The sequence below is a fragment of the Lycorma delicatula genome, chromosome 4 (assembly GCF_047948215.1).
Source record: "Lycorma delicatula isolate Av1 chromosome 4, ASM4794821v1, whole genome shotgun sequence".
NCBI lineage: Eukaryota > Metazoa > Arthropoda > Insecta > Hemiptera > Fulgoridae > Lycorma > Lycorma delicatula.
Window position 1 is genome coordinate 110,415,080 of NC_134458.1, and position 24,509 is coordinate 110,439,588.

A 24,509-nucleotide genomic window follows, 5' to 3' on the forward strand; every position below is an offset into this window, starting at 1 on the left:
TTTTTGTAAGAAATAAATTATCATAACAAATACAAGTTATTCAAACTAAAAAATGATCAAAATAATTAATTAAAATATTTTTTCTTAATGCACTTTTGAAACGATAATTATAACAGCAATAAAAAATAAAAACATTAAAATAGAAAAATATTTTTAAAATACTTATTTTTACCAAGACATAAAATGATACTACTTTTTTTATTATTAAGGCTGGTTGTAAAGAATAGAGGCCAGTATTTTTACTGGGAATTTAAATAAATTTTAATCAGAAAATGACTTACAAAAACTAACTTTACAAAATTTATAATGAACATTTGATTATTGTGAATTAATATTCAACTATTTAAGATTAATCAGTAAAAAATAATTTTTTTTAATTTGTAAATAAGTTATATAAACAATTCATTTAAGGTAAATGTATTTTAATACTGTCTCGGCCTTAAATTGCTTTTTACAAAAATGTTAATATTAAACTATGTAGGAATCCAGTAAATAACATTCAGTATTTGCAAGCAACAAAACACATTAATTCATAATAATAATTTTATTTTAATTACATTTATTTTAGCAATGCAGGCTAACAACCAATTATAATTACTTGTGAAAGATGAATTTTGTAGTGTATAAAAAATACCAGGACTGACTAGAGAACTGAACTCACAACTTCTACATGAAAGGCAGAGATACTACAATTCCACCATGGAGGTTGATGAAGAATATAATAATAATAATAATAAATACTAAGAAAAAAAAATCTATAAAAATGTAACAAATGATTTAACATAATTTTACAAGGAAAATATAAATATTACAACTCTTGCTTGGGCCATGAAAAATCAATAGAATTAGGTTCTCTTTATTAAATTAAATTTTCCAGCAGCAAGTTAAACTCATTTCACCTTCCAAAGATATCTTTGAAGTTTAATTCAGTGAATAATCTAGAACTAATATAACATAATCTGAAACTCTTAAAAAACAAAATAATACCTATCTTGACATCTAATTAAAGAAGTACATGCACTCTAATTATTGATCTTCATATGCCATTCTTGATATCGCTATTGAAATAATTATAACTTATATGAATTATTTTTAGAATAACATTTATCATATGTTCTGTTCAGAAACTAGGACTCTATTTCTAAAGGTGTTATAGTTATTTTCATAAGTGGAATAACTATTTATGATTGATGTAGCAAATCTATGACGTGTTTTCCCTAGAAATTTCAAAAATAATGAGCCAAAATAGCAATTTATAACCAAACATTTCAACTGCTAAAGTTATTATTAATAGTTTTAGAATATTAAATCTCTATTAATACTGTTATTTTAATGTATAAACAAAGAAATACAGCAGGAGAAAAATTAAATTAAAAAACCATAAAAAATGTTGAAATTCATTAACTCGCTGTAATTGGTTAGTCTAAGTAGAGTTCTGTTTGTATAGACAATACTGAAAGTTTAACTTGCTTTAACATGGTCAGCTAGTTGAAAGTTGTACGACTTTATTTCAATTTTTTTTTCTATTTCTTAACTTTTTTGTAAGTTATCATAAGCCATTTTTCTCATTTACATTTATTTTTATGAAATACTAATGAAAATGATTGCTTAACCATTAATGCATATACATAATTCTACAATTTGGCTTTTCATAAATAGTTCTTATACACTGTCTTATTTTGTTATTTTATTCCTATTAACAATTTAGTTACTGTCCATTTTTACAGAAAAGGTGAGAAGAAATAACTTTTAAAATTTCAAGTAGCACTCATCAAAGAAGTAATTAATAATAATAAATCTAGTTTTCAAAAAATTTAGTATTTATACAAATTTGAAATAAACAGTTTTCCAAATACAAGTACATACACAAATTTGAAATAAAACAAAGTAATATTGTGAACTGGTTGGAAAGTAATTGAAAAATTATATTGGCTTCAATAAAAATAATTGTTTTCTGAAATCAAATAATGGTAATTATATTTATTAATGATTACTACCAAATAGCTCTTTAATGAAACCATTTTCTTCTGATTATGGGAATAAATTTTCAAATTACATCTTAAATAAGAACCCTTGTAAATAAGATATTTATTTTTTTGCTATGTTTTCATCCAGAATTCTAAGTGATTAAAACTAGCAAATGTTTTTTTAGCAACAAACCTAAATAAAAATAAACTTTATTATAATGTTTTTAATAATTTTCTTTAAATCTTTTTTTTAAACAAGATTTTAAAAAATGTATTTAAAAAATGATTCAAGTTCTAAAAACATAGTTAAAAAAAGGTTTTAAAACTGAATTTAATAGAATTTGTTCAACTTATATAAAAATGTTTTCCAAAGAAGAAAAATTGTTTATTGTGTATTAGTGTTATTTTTAATCATCTATGCACTGCTTGCACAAGCTAAAAAGGTTTCTGCAATATGGTTTTACACGATATATTAACAGATTAAATTTATGAGTAACTTAATCCTAATTATTAACAAGAAAATATAAAAGAAATAACTTACCTAAAAATAAGATCGTAGATAATAATTTTTAATAATAAATAAATATCCCAACTACAGTTTTGTCTTAACATATTACAAAAAAATAACCAAAAAAAAAAAACATGTACACAAGCCAATATTTTTTTCAATTTGAAACTCATGAATGGTATCAGCATCAACAATCCAAACACATTTTCGCACTAAAAGCAATAATCATCAAGCTGCACGTAAATTGCTTTTTACAAAAATGTTAATATTAAACTATGTAGGAATCCAGTAAATAACATTCAGTATTTGCAAGCAACAAAACACATTAATTCATAATAATAATTTTATTTTAATTACATTTATTTTAGCAATGCAGGCTAACAACCAATTATAATTACTTGTGAAAGATGAATTTTGTAGTGTATAAAAAATACCAGGACTGACTAGAGAACTGAACTCACAACTTCTACATGAAAGGCAGAGATACTACAATTCCACCATGGAGGTTGATGAAGAATATAATAATAATAATAATAAATACTAAGAAAAAAAAATCTATAAAAATGTAACAAATGATTTAACATAATTTTACAAGGAAAATATAAATATTACAACTCTTGCTTGGGCCATGAAAAATCAATAGAATTAGGTTCTCTTTATTAAATTAAATTTTCCAGCAGCAAGTTAAACTCATTTCACCTTCCAAAGATATCTTTGAAGTTTAATTCAGTGAATAATCTAGAACTAATATAACATAATCTGAAACTCTTAAAAAACAAAATAATACCTATCTTGACATCTAATTAAAGAAGTACATGCACTCTAATTATTGATCTTCATATGCCATTCTTGATATCGCTATTGAAATAATTATAACTTATATGAATTATTTTTAGAATAACATTTATCATATGTTCTGTTCAGAAACTAGGACTCTATTTCTAAAGGTGTTATAGTTATTTTCATAAGTGGAATAACTATTTATGATTGATGTAGCAAATCTATGACGTGTTTTCCCTAGAAATTTCAAAAATAATGAGCCAAAATAGCAATTTATAACCAAACATTTCAACTGCTAAAGTTATTATTAATAGTTTTAGAATATTAAATCTCTATTAATACTGTTATTTTAATGTATAAACAAAGAAATACAGCAGGAGAAAAATTAAATTAAAAAACCATAAAAAATGTTGAAATTCATTAACTCGCTGTAATTGGTTAGTCTAAGTAGAGTTCTGTTTGTATAGACAATACTGAAAGTTTAACTTGCTTTAACATGGTCAGCTAGTTGAAAGTTGTACGACTTTATTTCAATTTTTTTTTCTATTTCTTAACTTTTTTGTAAGTTATCATAAGCCATTTTTCTCATTTACATTTATTTTTATGAAATACTAATGAAAATGATTGCTTAACCATTAATGCATATACATAATTCTACAATTTGGCTTTTCATAAATAGTTCTTATACACTGTCTTATTTTGTTATTTTATTCCTATTAACAATTTAGTTACTGTCCATTTTTACAGAAAAGGTGAGAAGAAATAACTTTTAAAATTTCAAGTAGCACTCATCAAAGAAGTAATTAATAATAATAAATCTAGTTTTCAAAAAATTTAGTATTTATACAAATTTGAAATAAACAGTTTTCCAAATACAAGTACATACACAAATTTGAAATAAAACAAAGTAATATTGTGAACTGGTTGGAAAGTAATTGAAAAATTATATTGGCTTCAATAAAAATAATTGTTTTCTGAAATCAAATAATGGTAATTATATTTATTAATGATTACTACCAAATAGCTCTTTAATGAAACCATTTTCTTCTGATTATGGGAATAAATTTTCAAATTACATCTTAAATAAGAACCCTTGTAAATAAGATATTTATTTTTTTGCTATGTTTTCATCCAGAATTCTAAGTGATTAAAACTAGCAAATGTTTTTTTAGCAACAAACCTAAATAAAAATAAACTTTATTATAATGTTTTTAATAATTTTCTTTAAATCTTTTTTTTAAACAAGATTTTAAAAAATGTATTTAAAAAATGATTCAAGTTCTAAAAACATAGTTAAAAAAAGGTTTTAAAACTGAATTTAATAGAATTTGTTCAACTTATATAAAAATGTTTTCCAAAGAAGAAAAATTGTTTATTGTGTATTAGTGTTATTTTTAATCATCTATGCACTGCTTGCACAAGCTAAAAAGGTTTCTGCAATATGGTTTTACACGATATATTAACAGATTAAATTTATGAGTAACTTAATCCTAATTATTAACAAGAAAATATAAAAGAAATAACTTACCTAAAAATAAGATCGTAGATAATAATTTTTAATAATAAATAAATATCCCAACTACAGTTTTGTCTTAACATATTACAAAAAAATAACCAAAAAAAAAAAACATGTACACAAGCCAATATTTTTTTCAATTTGAAACTCATGAATGGTATCAGCATCAACAATCCAAACACATTTTCGCACTAAAAGCAATAATCATCAAGCTGCACGAGATTTTCTTGTGGCCTCTTCACAAGCTGTATGAAAACACAATCTTATTTTACTCTCTACAACAGAGCAGTAATTTATAAATGGAAAAGTTAATGACAAATCATCAGATTTACATTAACATTATATGCTTCTACATTAATATAACATGCACATTATGTTCAGACTTAGTAATGCAAGGTAAATAAATACAAATAAATCAAAGGAAAATGAATTAATTTAATGAAAGTATAGGTTTTACTTACTCCTATCTATATTTGAAATCAATGATTTCTAACTTGATCATAATCAGATCAGTTTGGGTTTTTAATGCTAACATGATCAGAGCATTGTCGATACTTCAAGTATTTGCAGGGACTGCTTTTCCTAACTTTAGGCTCTATGTTGGTATTTTTTTATCATATGAACAAGCAGTTACTGCTAATAAAAACAACTATAAAAATAAAATTAAAGAAATATAAACCGACAATACTACACTTGTAATGGGAACTGAAGATCAGACACCAAGTGTAAAAGAATTTCATGCCAAATTAACTGTCAAAGAAGGTGGTAATACATATAAGAAAGGTAGTAATGGATCAAATTCCAAATATAAAGGACAAAAATTAATTTACAAAAATTAATTTATACAAACTACTTCAATTGCTTAATATATGATAATTCCACAACAGCAATAATGTTTAAAAAAACTGTGCAAATAACCCAGCGTAGTAGTGCACTTAGCATTCAACAGTGCTACATACTGTTGGAATTTTATAGTGGCTAGTGACCATAGCAGTTGATGCATATTAAAATACTAACAAATGATAATAAAAAATGTTTTTAAAGAATAAATTAACACCAAAAGTACATTAATCATTAGTGATACTATAAAGACTCACAGAATTAAAAAAATCTCCCACCACTTTAGCAGTTAGACCAAGAACCTTGACAACAATATACACAATTTTTCAGGTATTTCTGTTTCAACCATATATCACATACCACACAATGTGAATACTTGGCTTTGTACTGCACTAAGTGAAATCACAGTACTTTACAGTTTTACAAAGTGAAATCATAGCAGACAAGTACATGAAGCTTGATGACTCAAACTGAATGATGAGGATGCAAATGCATGATTAATGATACGTATTGCCCTAAGTTATAAAGCTATTAATAAATTGCTGCTTAAGGTCATAAAGTTGCTGATTAAGAGGGTCATAAACCTGCTGATTAAATAAGTCACTAAATCCTACCTATTGCAAATGAATAACAAGAACAGAATCCTCCTGTTTTAGTACTAGTAAGTAAAGAATCCAAACCCTCATGAATTAGGTTAGAAAATTATTTCTGGAATTTAAGTATCTAATTTCTTAGATTCTGTTCATCTAAATAGTAAATTTAGTAACTAACCATTATTCTAATCCACCTGGGAATCATAAACAAGAGTACAAGTTGGAATAAAAATAAAAACAAAAACTATACATAATGCAGCGTATTAGAAAAATTCTTTAATCATTATTACAAAAAATATAATAATAATGGTGCTTAAAAATCAAAATCATAGCAAAAGACATAATGGAACGATTCATAAAAAAAAAGCAATATAAGATCATATAGAATGAAAACATTCGTTCATCACAAAAGTGCAGCAAAAAAACAAAATTACTAAGATATTTAAGAGCATAGAAGAAATTACAGAACTTTATAGAATTATAGGCCATAGAAGAATATTTAAGAAATTAATAAAATTACTTAAAAAGCTGAAGCTACAATTAACAAAAAAAAAGAATATTATAAACCAAAAATCAATCAGTCAAACAGCTTCTAACATCATTCAGACTCAAGATTATAAATTTACTTTTAAAAACACAATTAAAATTTATCATGTATAATATTTTTTTACTGGCCTTATATTCTTTAACAGAATTTATAAAACTTCATTCCATAGCATTCTGTAAATGTATATTATAAATATGTATAAAAATCATCTTACCTGCAAGGTGAAATATATATATATACATATATATATATATATATATATATATATATAAATATATATTACACATTTTAACATACGTAAATTTTTACTCACATAAAGCAACTTTCCTGTAATTCAAAAAATTATGTAGTTTAAGTAATAAACTCACTACGTGTATTCTTCTCAAAATAGAAATGAGCTAAATAGAACATATATTTATTAATATATAAACAGAAGAGATGGTTTTAGAAATGTATGACTCCAAATAAGTTAAGAATAAATTCTATTAAGTATTATTAAAATAAATTAGTAAAATGATAAAAAGGTAGACTGATCTATAAACAGGAATTTTGTAGCTATCATTTACTTATAATATACACACTCTTTCTCAAAGTTATTTCCTGTCTCTGCAATGCACCTCTGGACAAAAGAAAATAAGAAAGACTGTTTGTTGAACCTTTCATGTAAAGCATGATGAACACCTATCAAATAAATTTTTTTTTTTAAATTCCTTCAGTAGGCCAGACAAATGGTGGTCTGTTGGCGTTATACTCACAATGAACTCATAAATAAGATTATTTCCCTGGTGAAAATGTTGTCTTTCAGATGATGTAGGTGAACTTGAATGTCATCACTGCATACTTCATCAACAATTCTGGGATAAAATATTTTGCTCACATTTCATTGCAGGCAGAGCCTAAAAAACTAGTGTCATCTTTTCATATTACTACAGAGCAGTGTAACAACAATCAATGTGTCACAAAAAGCAAAGAACAACTAGCACTCACTTTGCTAAATTTGAGGTTATCCCTTATTATTGTCTATATACTCCCAACACTTTTATCCAGTTTATTAGTTATATTTCCAATGGTAATTCACTGATTTTCATAAAATTTCAATTTCAAGTCTATTTAACTTTATTCACAGAGATTTACAGCCAATGAGCAAATATTAACATTCTTAAGAAATATGTTCTTAATGTTAATATTAATATTAACATTCTAAGATTCACTTTTAACATTCTCCTGAACCTCTCTCTAACTGATGTGAACTATTTATACAAACTGTGAGTTATATATACTCATCCCCAAAATGATTTTTGGTTCAGTTTAATTCCAAGGTAGAATGACCTCTTAATTTATAAAAAAAAAATATTAATCAACTAATATCTTTTGCTCAGACATCATTGATCATAACTTAAGGAAAGAGCAGCCATACTACTGATGAAAAGTTTAGATGATGAAGTGTGTGTCCACAGTCATATTTACTCTACATTCAATGTAACAGTACAGTATCAAAATTCCTGTTTATATTTGAACCTACCTCATAATTATAGTGAAATTATGTTGTAACTAGAACAGATTAATAAAAATTAACATTTTTGATTTTTCTATTATCACCAATTTTAATATGTCTTAACCTATTCAAAGAAAATAATCAGATGTGTTAATTTGAACTGATATAATTTAGAATATGTTGCACCTGTAACTGAAATTAAGCATATTTAATTTCTATTAAATAAACCACCTAGTACAAAATACAGAGATATCTTAACTTAATTCTTCATTAAGTACTCACGAGATCCCGCACCCTCAGTCATGATTGAAATAATTTTGTTTTAGCATAATAAAAATTTAAAAATAAAAATACTAATATAATAGAAATGGTACTTTTTAAGAAGATTCCTGTTAGTAAGTTGTTAGATGGTACCACTGAAAGGAGAAAATAAATAAATAATACTTTTTTTTTCTTTTTAAATACATACAGTGTACTGCAACAGCATTAAAATAATATAATGATACTGTAATAATAAAATAGTAAATAAAGTACAATATTCTTTGACGTATATCATTTACTGTATAACTTAACAAGAACCTAACCTATAATTCTGCATTAAAATATGAGTCAATTTACACGATATCATTATATGGAGAGTGTATTTCATTATATATATTTTATATATCATATAAACTAAATAAAAATATATTTTTTATACATTTCATTATATATATATATATATATATATATATATATACATTTCATTATACACGAGCGTAGGTTAAGTTTGGTTAGATTATATTTATAATTTCATTTATTTATTATATAAAGTTAGATTATAATTTTAATTTATTTATTCTCTCCTTTCAGTGGCGCCATCTAACAACTAACTACGACAACTGAATAACTATAGATAGACTGCAGGCATCTTCTTAAAAAGTACCATAAAAATTACATATTAATCTATAAGAGTGCTGCTATCTGTTGCAATTTTTATAAGTGGCTCCCTCAAACACTGCCTGACGGTTTATCAAATTGAAATTTTGTTTGTATTATTCATGTAATATTTAATTTTGTGTCATCTTTATTATTTCTAAAATTGGTGTTAAATATCATAAATAGAATGTTTATTGTTTATTAAATGGTCTGCCATATTAGAAAACCTCATTTATTATCTTTCTAATTTCTCTATGTTCAAGAAATCTAGTTTTAAAGGATCTATTCGTTTTTCCTATATAAATATCAGCACAATCATTACATTTAATTTTATAAATTCAACACATTTTATTATCATTTCTGTATTTTAAATACTTTATTATCTGGTTATATTAAGTACAAAAATAATAATAATAATAATAGAATAAACAATCAGTGTGCAATTTATAAAATTAAAACTAAATTTCTTGAAATTTATAGAAATTACAAAAATAATAAATTAGGTTTATCTAATATGGCAGACCATCTAATAAATAATAAACATTCTATTTCTGTTATGTAACACAAATTTAGAAATATTAGAAATTAATACAAGACATAAAATTACATACATTAGAAAAATATTACATGTATAAATACAAATCAAATTTCATTTTTATAAACCATCAGGCAGTATTTGAGGGAGCCAGTCTTATAAAAACTGCAACAAATAACAGCACTCTTGTAAATTAATATGTCATTTTTATTATTTTACTATATTTCTTATGAAAAAACGGAATTATTTCAATCATGACTGAGGATGCAGGACCTCGTGAAAGTAGTTCTGTGCTAGGTGGTTCATTTAGTAGAATTTATATATAATAACAAGAACAGAGGAATTACATGATTCTTAAAAAGATTAATTTCAGTAAAGTAATTAAGAATATATATTAAAATAAAATTAATATGATTTCTCTATTAAGATATTAATTAGATTCCTATCACAGACATTAGCACTATATAGTTTGCTAATGAAAGAAGACATGTGAGTTTCAGCAGTTACAATTTTATATGTACTTATTATAAAAAAAAAATAAGTAAAACTAAACCCTACTGTGTTTTACGAGGCATATTCATAAAGTTAAGGGCCATCGGCTTATATTTAAATATTCGCAGGTCTGAACACAGTTTCACACATGCAGGGCCATCTGTTGGCTATTTAGTCACTGCCGTTGTTTTGATGCAGTAGTTTTTTGCCTGCCGGTGAATGCACATAGCAATATCTAAGACAATTGTTTCTCCCACCAGTTGTGAAGTGTGTGCTGTGATTCGATTTTTGTGTGTAAAAGGATCTTCAGCTGCAGAAATTATCAGGAGTTGTGCCTAGTGTATAGACCTACAGTAATGAGTGAAGGAAAGGTTAAACAATGGTGTCAAGACTTTAAAAATGGCCACACAAATGCATATGATGAAGAGCGGAATGGCAGGTCCTGTATTCACATCAATGAAATTCTTGAACAAATGAACCGAAAACTGTGATGTGATCAGTGATTGACGATAAATGCTCTGGCTGATGAATTTCTGCAAGTTGCACGCACCTCTATCTACACGATTGTCACAGAAAAGCTCGGATATCACAAATTATGTGCAAGGTGGGTACTGAAAATGCTCACTGACCAACAGAAAGAGCAAAGAATGTGCAGTGGACAAGCGCTTTTGGACCGCTATTGACAAGATGGAGATAATTTGTTTTCCCACACTGTTATGGACAATAAGATGTGGATATCGTACACCAATGCAGAATTGAACAGTTAATGCAGTGGTGGGTGCCATTCAAGTTCTCCAAAACCGAAAATGTTTAAGCAACCTCTGTACTAGAATTGAAAAATGTTGGCTACTGCTTTTTGGGGCAAAAAGGGTATCATTTTGTATGATTTCATGGAATGTGGATCAACAATTACAGCTGACATGTATTGCGAAACACTCACCAAACTGAGACGTGTGATCGAAAATCTACGACAAGGGAAACCGTCATCCCACATAATCCTCCTTTACAACAACACATGTCCTCACACTACTGCCTTAACCAAGAAGAAGATTCAATAATTTCATTGGGGCCTTTTTGACCACCCTCCATATAGTCCTGACCTTGAACCTAATGACTATTTACTCTTCTTGCATTTGAAAAAGTGGCTTGATAGACAAGTTTGAAAACAACAAGGAACTCAAGACTGCTGCTGTTGTCAACTGGTTCAATTCCCAGGTGGTGAACTTCTATGCAAAAGGGTTAAAGAAACAGGTGCAGCATTACGAAAAGTGCTTATAACTGAATGGCAATTATGTGGAAAAGTGAAGTAGATATGTAGTAAACTAAAACTAAGTAAAAAGCTTTTCTCACGAGTTAATTTTTTTTAATGACCAAATGGCCCTTACTTTATGAATATGTCTTGTATATCAATTAATTAACAACTCATTAAAACAGCAACATGTCTGATAAGATAATACATTATTAAAACATTCATTTTACCTCTTCTCCTTCCTTATTTATGGAATTTAACAAAACTTCTGTAACATGTGAAGGTTAACATATGTTAAATAATGATTTTTATCTTTATAAAATTTAATTTTTTTTATTATTCTACATTGGTAATAAAGTGGACCTTTAAGAAAATGATGTTTTAAAATTGAAATGATGTTTTAATAATTAGTAAACAATTTTATATAATTCATTAAAAATCACAATTTTTAAATTTGGACAGATTATTGAAAGAGTGAAATATATATTTACAGAAACATGCGCTATTCTTGTTCAGGATTCATGATGTATTTTCCTATATTTTTTATATATTTTCTTCATAATTTAAAAAAAAAAAAGATTAAATCCCTTTAAGCTCTAGATATAGTCAATTCATAAAAATATTTTAACTGCAATTTTTTCTTGTTGACCAACTATTATGAACAAAGCAGTTTAATTTAAAAACTATTATTGATTTGAATTTAAATTAACATCTTTTAGAAAATCACTGACTATGAAGTAACAGCTACGAAAGTACTAGGATTAAAACTTTTTATATTGTTGATAAGTGGAAACTTAATTTATACAATTGTATTAATACCATCGGTGCCAAATGCTTAGTAAATTAAATTAAAATGGTAATCACCGAAGTATGATAAAACAATCTATAAATGATAAAACAGTATTATAAAATACAAATTGTATATTATATTTAAACTTGAAACCTTGATAATAGAAAATATATATGTAAAAAAAATAAAACTAACCTTAAAAACAATAAATAAAGGTAAAAATATCAGCAAAACATGACACACACACAAATTTTACATGTAATATTATATATAAATATATATGTATAATGAGTTTAAATGTATGTTTAAAAATATGCACAAATAGATTTAAAATTATTTCTTCAAGAGAACAATCAAGCAGTTTTGTTATTTTAAGTACACTATACACAAGTAAAAATATGTTTATATACATAAAAAAATAAAAAAAAATCAGAGAAATTGTTAAAAGATAATTTTAATCACAAAAAGTAAGTAGGTAGGAGAAGATGGTATTTCAAATAATTTTTTTTAACGCTTGGTAGATTTACCACTTACTGCAGTTTGTTCAGCATTCCGGCGAGCCATAAATTCAGCCATAGTTGGGATCGGTGGAGGTGGTTGAGCGTTAGACTGTATCATATTTTGAGGAATTCTTCTACCGCCTTGAACTAGATTCTGTGCAGCTTGTGCAGAAGATGGTAGGATTTCTCTTGATGGAACTTCATTTTCATCCTGTGATTCAGAACTATCATCAATTTGCGATTGTGATTTATTTTTATCTGAAACTGTTTTATTATGTGTTGTACGATAATTTTCCAGATCAATTAAAAATTCTCGATATGCCAGGTAATTCTGAAATAAAGTGTCAATCTATAAAACTAAAATAAACAATGAAAATGTAATAGAATTTTTTGTTTAATAATTTTATAAACTTTCAAAAAAGAATACAACTGAGGAAAGTTTATAATTTGTTTCGTACGTATGCACTCATTTTACTTTGTTTTGTACTTATTTTGAAATTCTGCAGTAAGAATAATAATTTTTAATTTCCTAATTAGATATCTTCAGATTCATAGAAATGAAAGGTTCCTGGGTCCATAATTCTAAAAAGAGATTAATAATGAATGTTTGGTAGAATACCAAAACAGCAGGATTTAAATATCTAGGGAAGTACACAGTTAAGAAGATTCTTGAACTAAAAACTTTATCTAAGAGAGATAAGGCTACTCAGAAGGTAGAGGGTAAAAGGCAAATAGAAGAAGGGAATAACAAAAAAGAAATTAGGAAAAAATGTAACATCTTAATAACATTCAACTAACAATTCTGCAGGTTGAAGTATGGTTCATGCGCATGCACACACACACACACACTTCCAACCTTCAACAGAAGACTGAAAAAAAGGGTTTGTGAGGGAGATGAAAAAAGAACACTCAAAGAAAGTATTAAATGCAGTAAATAAAGTAAGAAGATACATTTAATCACACATAACAAGAAGTCTGGATAATTAATGACTAAAAGTAAAAAAGATTGTATAGAAAACCATACAAAGAGACCCAATTTAACTACAAACTTCAAAATTGTTAGCAAAATCACCAACATTTTGAAAGAAAACATAAAAACTATCATAAAAATCTATTTATTATACATTATATAAAAAATTATTTACCTTTTCAGTGCCAGCCCAATTGCGGCTAGCAGGTTCAGTTAAACCAAGTAAATCAATCCAATGATAATAATCATGAGACTCATGCCCATACCAATATTTTATTATTGCAAACCTACCCAAAAAAAAAAAAACAATACATATCATAACAGTAATTTCAGATTAATAGTTAAAAAGCCATTAATAAAATGTAAAACATAAAAATGATTTCTGAATATACATCAACATATTATTTTATGTAAATGTCCATAATACCAGCAATTTCTTTTCCAATCCTATACATCTTTTTTATCCTGTTTGTAACTTTATCCTTACATAATATCAGCCAATCCTTTTTCCTCTTTCTCTTTTCTTTACCACATATTTCCTTCAATCATCCTTCTTTGTAAATATTTTCTCTTTAATAACCTTCCTGATCCAGTTTGCTTTCCTTTTTCTATTTACTTTCATCAAAATTTCACTTCTTAATTTCTCTTTATTCTTTATTTTATTCCATTTTTGGTTTCTCTTTTCACCGTTGACTTATTTCACAAGTTAATGATTCTCTTTCTTCTTCTCTACGTTTTCAATACTATACATATTTTTCTTACTGTTAGAAACAGATTAAATTAGGTTTTATTAACCTGTACCAACTTAACCTGTTTCTAAATATTAACCTGTCATATCCAGATTTTTATTTTTACTTTACTTTAAATCGTTATTCTTATCTCTTCTTCCATTTGAAGTCCTAATTATTTAAATCTTTCAATCTGTTTTAATTTCTTCCTTTTAACAACGCCATCCTCAATCTGTTTTTATCAACGTTGTTTCGCTTTTTAACAATCAACCAAAACTATATTCTTGTAAAAGAATTTCTTCATTCGTTATTTATAATTTTCATTTTTTTGCAACTGTCTGTCAATTCACCCATGAACTTCGTAATTTTCTTTAATAAAATAAATGTTTTATCAAAATGTATTAAAGGAGGAAATTGATGGAATTTTTATGAATTGTTAGATTCTTGAAAGGTATCAAGATATCTTCCTTCATGAATCCAACCTACAAGAGAGAATGATAAAATACCATTCTTGATCAGGACTCAAAAAAGACAAAGAAAACTGTGCCACAGTGGTCAGAGGTTGGGATTCATACACTATTTTTTTTAAATATAACACTTATTTAAAAATATATTTTAAAGTAATAGAGAGAATGTTTCATTATTCTTTCTTCTAATTAGCATGAAGGCTTATTTATTGGTTATCTGATTATTTTGATATTTGTAGCATACTACAAAGTGATAAATACTCTATTAAGTCATACTCTATTAAGTGATAAATGTTGATTTACATTTTAAATTATCTTGTATATTTTCTCCAAGTTAACTGTAATTTTCAAAATTTAAATGAACATTTATTTTATTAAATTTAGTGTTTTATATACATATTTTTTTGTAATTTTTTAATCTAGGTTTACTATTAGTTTAAAATTCTTGTTTTTTTTTTTACTTTTGAAATAGAAAATTTCAAAATCGAGAATGGAACAGTTTTACATGCACAACTATTAGATGTTGACTTCTTGTAACTGGATGGAAAGCTCATCAGCCATCTAAAAAGCAGCTTTTAACAACAGCAATGTGCAAAAACAAGCTGAGGACTATAGAAGAATGGAAAAATGTTATGTTTTACCAGACAGACAAGTCACATTTTTATGTTCAGGGGCAAAGGGTTCCATATGTTAGAAAAGAATCAGATGAAAATACATCACTGGCTCATACCCAATAATCGGTTAAACATCCCCAGAAAAAAAAAATTTTGGGGGTTGTTTCACATTTGAAGGTCCTTGTTTATTACTTCCAGTAGATGGTACGTTGAAAAGTTTGTTCATTACTTCTAATAGATGGTATATTGAAAAGTGACTTATATATCATGATTCTGAAAGAAAGAGTTGCAACAACTTCAAAACTAATTACCACAAGGCAATTGAGTGTTCCAACAAGATTTGGTGTCATGCCATACTGCCAAAAAGTGGGAAAAATTTTTGAAGAACAAAATATTAAAGTGTTCCCTTGGTAAGGCAACTTCCAAGACAAACCCAGTTCAAAATCTTTGGGCAATAGTCCAAAAACAATTCTCAAAAATGGATTGTACCACAAACATTGACCTCATTAAAACAATATAAGTGTTGTTTCATGTTTAAGAAATCAAAAAATATGTTTTACACTTATTGAATTGATGCCAAATCATTTACATTAAGTGATTAAGTAAGAATAAAAGAGGGCATATTAATTACTAGATATTCAAAAATTGTACAGGTATGATTTTTTTGCTAAATAAAGTTACTTTTTATTACGTTTCTGTTCAGATTAATTAATTGCAATTATATAGAGCAATTCTGAACTGTATGGCAAACGTCTCAGGAAATTATTCTATAGCTAAAATTAAGAAAAAGGTTTCTAATAAACATAGGTTTAAAAACACTTGTTAGCGAGTTACAGCTAGCAAAAGATTTTACCCGTATTTCTGATCCACCAGTAATATGAAACCATACTGAATTTCACAGGGCATAATTACGACACAACTTTGGCTATTTGTGACCTGAAAAATTGGAAAAACAGGTCCTAAAACCGTATATCTCTTGTAGTTGTTGAGAGATTATTATTTTAAAACCCAAAAAATTGAAATCAGAAAACAATTGTTTAGGTTTGATGTACAATAACTTTGTTAAATGAACAATTAAGTGTTCAATATTTTTTACTTGATTTATAAAAAATTTAATTCTGAGTTGATTGATGTAAATAAACCCCAAAAAAATAATGCTTCAAGAAATCTTAATTTTACTGAATGAAAAACAACACAGAAGCTGCAGATAATTATTACAATTTGTTCAGTTGAATGAAACTTTGTTTATTTTATTACTTTTAAAAACTTTTAAAATTTACATTAATACTTTTTTTTCACCTGTGCATGATTTATACCGCAAGATTGCAATAATCAAAAAGAATTCTGCCAATTGTTATTACATAAAATCACAGATTACAATTGCTTAAACAAATTCTAGTTACAGATAAATGTAAATTTTCAATACACCCGTATATTTGGGCAGAAGAAAACCTAAATGTAACTGTCACACTGCCACAACGCTGTAATATGTGTGTGGAATTCTTGCTGACAGTTTAACTGGGAAGTTTTTCTTACCTCCATGGCTTAATGGAGAAGAGTACCTGAATTTTTTACAAACAAATCTGTATGAACTTATGGAAGTTCTTACAAGAGTACCTTCCAAAGATGACCTTTTGGAAGTTCTCTTCAATACAAAACAGGGATGTGGTTTATACATGATGGGTCATCAGTTCACTTTATCAGTATCAAATTACTTAACTATAATACATATGGTAACCAGTGGATTGGTCGAGCAGGACCCATAAAATGACCAGCACGATCTCCGGATCTTATATCATTAGACTATTACCTTTGGGAATCAATGAGTTTGGTATATTCTACACACACTAATACTTGAGAAGAACTAAGGGATCATATATCACTGAAGTTGCAGCAACTCTCAGAAATAGTCCTGACGCCTTAAGTAAAGTAAGAAAATCTTGGATTCATCATACTAAATGCTGCATTTAACAGAATGAGAATCACATCAAACCACTACTTTGATAATAATTTTATCATATTTTTAATAATTTTTGTATAGTTTGCCATGCAATAAAATTAAGATTTCTTCAATTATTAATTGTATTTTATTAGGTTTATTCACATCAATTAACTCAGAATTAAATTTTTATAAATTAAGTAAAAAATATTGAACACTTAATTAATTAATTGCCCATTTAAAAATGTTATTGTATGTCAAACCTAAACAATTGTGTTCAATTCAATTTTTTGGGTTTTACAATAATTTTCTGAACTACAAAAGATACGGTTCTGGGACCTATTTTTTCAATTTTTCAGGTCACCAAACTGATAGAACAACCAAATTTGTATCATAATTTATGCCCCGAGAAACTCAATGTAGCCACATAATACTCAATGTACACAATACTGGTGGATCAGAAAACCAGGAGAAATCTTTTGCTAGCCATAATTTGCTAACAAAGCGTTTTTGAACCTATGTACATTAGAACTTTTTTCTTATTTTTAGCTGTACAATCATTTCCCAAGAGATTGTGGTGCACTTCATAATCATTTTGCGCGCGCGCGCGCGCGCGCAAAATGATTAGTGCGCACACACACACAGACACACACACACACACACACACACACACACACGGTGTTCAAGAAAAGATGGAGAAACTTTCAAGGCATGTTTTACTTGTGAATATAATGAAAAAAGTTCATATAAACATAGATATGTGAACGCTTTGTTTTTGAGTTACGGTTAGAGACTTCACCTAGATTTCAGCTTTTCTAATACAAAGAACCCCTACTGTAATTTTTAGAATCCAAATTAAGGAGTAAAGTTGGTTGTTTTGTTATTTCCATACTTACACCAGTAGACCTGAAAGTTTCTCAATTTCTTCGTGGGACACTGTATGTATGTATGTATGTATGTATGTCAACAAACAAATATAGCTATTTTAAGTAAATTAATATAAAAAATCCAAGATACATTCAAATTTTACTAATATCTGCTATTACTGTTGCTTTCATGGGGCTTTCCACATTATCAGCTAAAAATTATGTAATTTATAAATAACACCTTTTCTGGGTTTTCGTATGCATTTATCTACTTAACTTTTCCTGTAAAAATTATTTAAAACTTCCTACTCATATGGCAGATAAGGAATATATACCACTCTACCATTTATGTTTTATATGTGATACCATTATCAGTGCTGCAATATGTATTTTTTAATAATTATTGCCCAAATAAATAATAGTTTCAATAATCACTATTTGATATTTAATTATTTATAAGACTAATACAACATATAATTATGATATTCTGCTAAGTCTTCAGACTAAATCCTATTATGAATAAATTATAAATAATTTGACAGTACTGAGTTTCTAGCATCAAATCGGTCCCCAATAAGAAAATTCTAAAAACTCTGTAAAGGCCTTTCACAATTAACACAAAATAAAAATAAAAACATTTACCCAGATATTAACAGTAATCTATATCTTATCTATCGATGTATCTATTTTACATTTATATTTTTATTATTCTTACCCACTTTCAGTATTGATATACTGCCAAAATTACTATACTCATGATAAATGGCAGTTTCATTTTATGTGTTCTTACCAGACATGCTTTTAAATTACAACAGTTTCATAATATAAATAAGGCCAATTATTCATTAATCTCATAACATATTCAACTACACATTACATAAGGTGGTATATGTGTGCGTGCGTGCACACACACACACACACCTTATACTCGCATGCTTCTGGAAAACTCATGACTTAAAAAGAAATTTTTAAAATCATACCGGAATGTAGACAAAGCATTATCTTAATTCATTCTTAGGACATTATAATAAGTACGAGGGTTATTTTTTTTTCAAGGTCCAAATGGTCACGAAATTAAAACCACAGTGAAAATAAAAAATTTTTTATTTGTAATAAGCACTTACATAGTTACGCTATTTCTCTACATAAGTCACCACTCCGATTTAGACATTTGTCGTAGCGTGGTACCAACTTTCTATTACCCTCATCATAGAACGGAGCCGCCAGAGTGTTTTCAACTACGTTTCTACGCGGTCTGCAGCTCGATGTCTGCGCCAAAATGTTTTTCTCCTAGCCAACGTTTCATGTGAGGAAAGAGGTGAAAATCAGATGGAGCCAAATTCCGAGATGTATGGTGGGTGAATAAGAATAAGCGAAGAGGAATGTTGTCTTCAGGCATTATAATTCTCCATGACAATCCTCGGCCGCACACTGCAGCTGTATGTAACAAAGAAGCTCCTGCAGCATTTTTTTCATTGGGAAGCCATACAGTACGGACATGGCTCCATCCGATTTTCACCTCTTTGATAACATGAAACTAGGAGGACAACATTTTGGCACAGACATCGAGTTTCAGACAAGCGTAGAAACATGGCTCAAAACACAGGTGGCTCCGTTCTATGACAAGGGTATTGGAGAGTTGGTACCACCCCACGACAAATGTCTAAATCGGAGTGGCAACTATGTAGAGAAATAGAGTAACTATCTAAGTACTTGTTAAATAAAAAATTTTTTATTTTCACTGTGGTTTTAATTTCGTGACCAATCAGACCTTGAAAAAAAGTAACCCTCGTATTACCATTAAACTTAATAAATTTTATAATGAGTCACTTTTTTAAAATTAAATCTTTTTAAACTACAAAATGTCCTTTTCTCAAGATATAAAAATAATATATACTTACGCAAGCCCATCCTCAACCATTTTTTGCACATCACAATCTTTAGTAATTTCAATGAACTCAGGAGATTCTGGATTACGTCGTATGTCAACTAACTGCCATGGAGCAATTAAACCAAACCTTACACAATGCATCACGTCAACTAAATGTACATTTCTTTTCGGCCAATCGTGCATTAACCAACGTACCCCAGACATAAATACTTCCATTTCACAATGAATACAAATATAATTAGATCTAAGAAATACTGTTACTTCATCGACCTGTAGATCAAGCCAATCTTTAGAGCTGACCAATGTTAAGAAAAATCGTTGAATTCGTGGTACCATAAGTTCCATTACAGCTGAGTTACCAAGCTTCCTTGCATCTAAATAAAGCAAAAATGCAGTATCCTCAGAAAACAGCTCTTCATTATCAACAAATGCCCAACATTGTTCTTCCAGCTCTGAAATAGATTAATGTTAATGAAACATACACTAAAAAAATAATAAAAGAAATTGAAAAAATGTTTAAAAATTTATAGTTATAATTCATCTTTTTTTGTTTTTATTTTTAAAGAATTATCTTGTCAGTTACAAAAGTGAATTTTAGAGACATTCCAGTTCAGCAAATAATAAATAATATAAACAAGGTGAAGTGAACAACAATTATTTACGAGTTAAGGGTAGAAGATAAAGAATATAAAGTTCACATTTTAAAATAAATCCTCAGACCATGCATTAGTATCTAATTATTTATATTCTCTTTTAAATATCAAATAATTCAAAGTATACACAATGAATAAATAATCTTCTTACAGTTTTGTAAAAACTCAATTTCTGACTCATTTAAGACAAAAGTTGTTTTGAAAAATTCATAACTTATACAATATTATGTTAAAAAAAATTTATTTATATGCATAAATAATAAAATAAAACTAATTTAAATAATAGTTCTAAAAATTAAAAAATGGTACACATTTTTAATTTTTTAAGTTTAAAATTTTAGAAGTTACCACCCAATTTATAAACAAACAACTTTATAAACCATTAATTTCTATAACTTCTAAAAATTGAATTTTTAAGAATCAGATGTATATTTTCTAGTTTTTAGAGCAATATTTAAATCAGTTTTATTATTATTACTTTTAAATTATTTTTAGTTTTATTTTTATTTAAAGTTTGGATAAGCTTACAAAAACAATTAATTAGCTACTTTAAAAAATACAAAATTAAGAACCTGTATTTTGATAAATATAAGAAAAGAAATGCAGCAATATGACAAGCATGGGCTACAAATTGTATAATGAAGTATTTTTTACAATAGGTTTTTCAATTAAATTTTTACATGGAAAATATTTTTGCACAAAAAATCTTTGAATGATTTATGGTCAAAATGATATCAAATATATATCACTAAACTGTAATAATCCAAGCATGACACAAAAAAGGAAAATATTTTATACAATATTAACCTTTAAAATGGCAACAATGCCCTCCTAGAAAGATACAATATATTCAGTTTTTTTGTTATTCCACATTAAAAGAAAAATTATAAATAGAATTTATTATATTTTATACAAACATAAAAGAGAATGTAACTGTAATATTGAAATGATTGCCTCACCTTTTTGAGTTCAGTTTTTTAAATTGCACTCACTGGAATACAATTAATGAAATACAACTGTATTTCATTAATTGAATTTTATAAGTACTCAAATGGTAATCCAATTAAAAATAAAAACTTCTTTAAAATTCATTACACACAAATTAAAATAAATTTATAATAAAAATAAAAACAAATGATAATCAAAATACATTGTTTTTATTAAGAAAAAAAAACGTTTTTACCACAAAAAAAAAAATATATATATATATATATTTAAAAAACTGTTTATCAACTAGTATATGATATTCATAATGAAAAATTTATCAAAATGACAATGTTATAATCCAATGTTACAGATCTGATTTTATAACAATCAGTTGAACAAAGAAAATCATTGTACTGTAAAATAACAGACTGCTGGTTTCAGTGTTAAGAAAACTATCATGACTGAAAAGGTCACTGTTAAAATAAATTACATAGATTATAGAAAAAAATAAATTGAAATATATAGAGAAAGAATTATCTTAAAGTTTTATCTTAAAACTTATCAAAGATATTTGTTTACAAACCTCAAAGTTCTATCCTAGAATGGTGTAAGTGTCCTTTTAAGTACACAAAAAATTTAACAAAGATAAAAAATATAGTTTATCAAATATGGACAATATTAAAATTTGTAATTTACATTTTACCTTTCACACCCAAAAATTGAGCAGCCATAAATACTTCAAGTATGTTATCTCTACGCAACAATTGATAACTATCTTGTCCAAGATGTAGCATCCATGCATATAATGCCTCAAATGCTGCACCAGTAATATTATTCTGTAATTTAAAAAAGGAACAAACATTAGTAAGATTTTCATGCAATTATCAATAAAATTTGTTACAAACCAAAATGATGTTACATTAAAACTGATATTTTTGATTTTTAGATAAAAATCAACCATTTTCAATGTCACAATATAAACACTTCATTATCACCTAAACATAAATATCAGACTTTAATATCTTCTTTAATTAGTTCAAGTTGACAGAATGTTATTCTTTAGTAGTATAACTGTTGATCCATCCTAAAAGTGTGTTTTTTAGAACAAAAAAAGGTGTTTTTGAAATGCTCAAATATAGGTCAATGAATATAAAGTACACATTCTTAACTTTCTCAGCAAGATGTTTTGCGTTCTTACATATGAGTTGTCTGAAAAGTTTTTGAGCCAACAAAGAAAGATATATTCTTTCTGTCAAATATAGTTTTATTTTTCAACAGTCTCCTTTCAAGTTGATACACTTTTTCCAGCAATGCTATAACCTCTTTAACTCTTCCAAACAGTAGCTGTCATCTTTCTCCTCAAAGTAGGCGTTTACATATGTGATAACCTCCTCATCCGATGAAAATTTCTTTCCTCCAAGCAAAACTTTAAGGTTAGGAAACAAGAAAAAGTTGCTTGGGGCACGATCTGGTGAATACGGTGAGTGGTCAACTAATTCAAAGTGTAATTCATGAATTTTAGCCATGACGACGATTGAAATGTGAGCAGGTGTATTGTCCTGATGGAAAAGCACTTTCTTCTTCAAATGTGGTTTTTTTTTTCAATTTCTGCCTTCAACTTGTCAAGTAATGATGCATAATAATGTCCCGTTATTGTTTTACCTTTCTGAAGATAATCGATAAACAAAATTCTGTTACTATCTCAAAAAACAATCGCCATCACCTTCTCGGTCGATGGAACAGTCTTCACCTTTTTCAGAGCAGCCCTTTGCAGTCCACTGTTTAAACTGCTGTTTTCATCCCAGGAGTATAGCGGTGGATCCACGTTTCATCTACAATTATAAATCAACACAAAAAATCTGACTCATTTTGCTTTAACTGCTCTATCAGGGCCTTGGAAATGTTCAATCAAATGAGTTTTTGGTCCAAAGTGAGTAAACGCGGCACCCAATATGCAGATGGCTTACACTTATCCAATTCTTCAGTTAATACACGACAAACTCTTTCAATATGCCATAGCCTCTGCTATCTCTTTAACCATAATTCGTCAGTCATCCATACAATTTGGTGAACTTTTTCAATGATATTGGTGGTGGTTGCAGTTTTTGGCCGTCCCAAACACTCATCATCAACCAACACAGTGGCAAATGATGGAACAGAGTCCCTGTAGACAGCGTCCAACTCTGCTTTAATTTGTGTATATGTATTACCTTTCAAATGCAAGTATTTAATCATGGCACAATATTCTATTTTTTCCATTTTCACAAAAACACAATGACTTACTCAAACAACAACTGTGCGTCCAAAATGGTTGAAATTTTAGTGAGTACCATTCAGCATATACAGGAATTCATTCCCTAATTTTTGTTGACGAGTGTTGCCATCTTCATGTTGAGATTCAAAATTTTTCAGACAACCCTCATATAATCAGGAGAATATTTATATTAAAATGGAAATATATTTAAATCTTAAAATTGTATAATATTAATTATATCATACTCCAATAAAATATAAACAAAAACAATACCATGCTCATATCCATCAGCAAACTGTACTTCAATTTACATCAACACTATAAAGTATAAAACAGCCTATCACTAAATTTTCCTAACCTCAACTCAGCCAAAATGTAACAAACTTATATTTAATATGAAGAAAATCCATTACAGTGTTTAACGTGACACATTATCTTCAACATTTCTCCTCACCTCATCTAACATGCTG

The 24,509-nt window shown here is 27.4% G+C and overlaps 1 protein-coding gene across 4 annotated transcripts in view; it reads right to left on the reverse strand.

The window, feature by feature from the left end:
- The window catches only part of LOC142323745 (uncharacterized), a 78,901-nt gene that overhangs the window by 43,606 nt on the left and 10,786 nt on the right, over positions 1 to 24,509 (reverse strand). For 3 of the 4 annotated variants that reach the window (XM_075363912.1, XM_075363910.1, XM_075363911.1), the window contains exons 4-7: positions 22,489 to 22,621; positions 20,216 to 20,657; positions 13,876 to 13,987; positions 12,765 to 13,061 (exon numbers count right to left, since the gene is read on the reverse strand). In XM_075363912.1, the coding sequence (XP_075220027.1) occupies positions 12,765 to 13,061; positions 13,876 to 13,987; positions 20,216 to 20,657; positions 22,489 to 22,621 (984 nt within the window). The remainder of the gene's footprint in view (positions 1 to 12,764; positions 13,062 to 13,875; positions 13,988 to 20,215; positions 20,658 to 22,488; positions 22,622 to 24,509) is intronic. The other variant, XM_075363913.1, reaches the window with a different exon arrangement.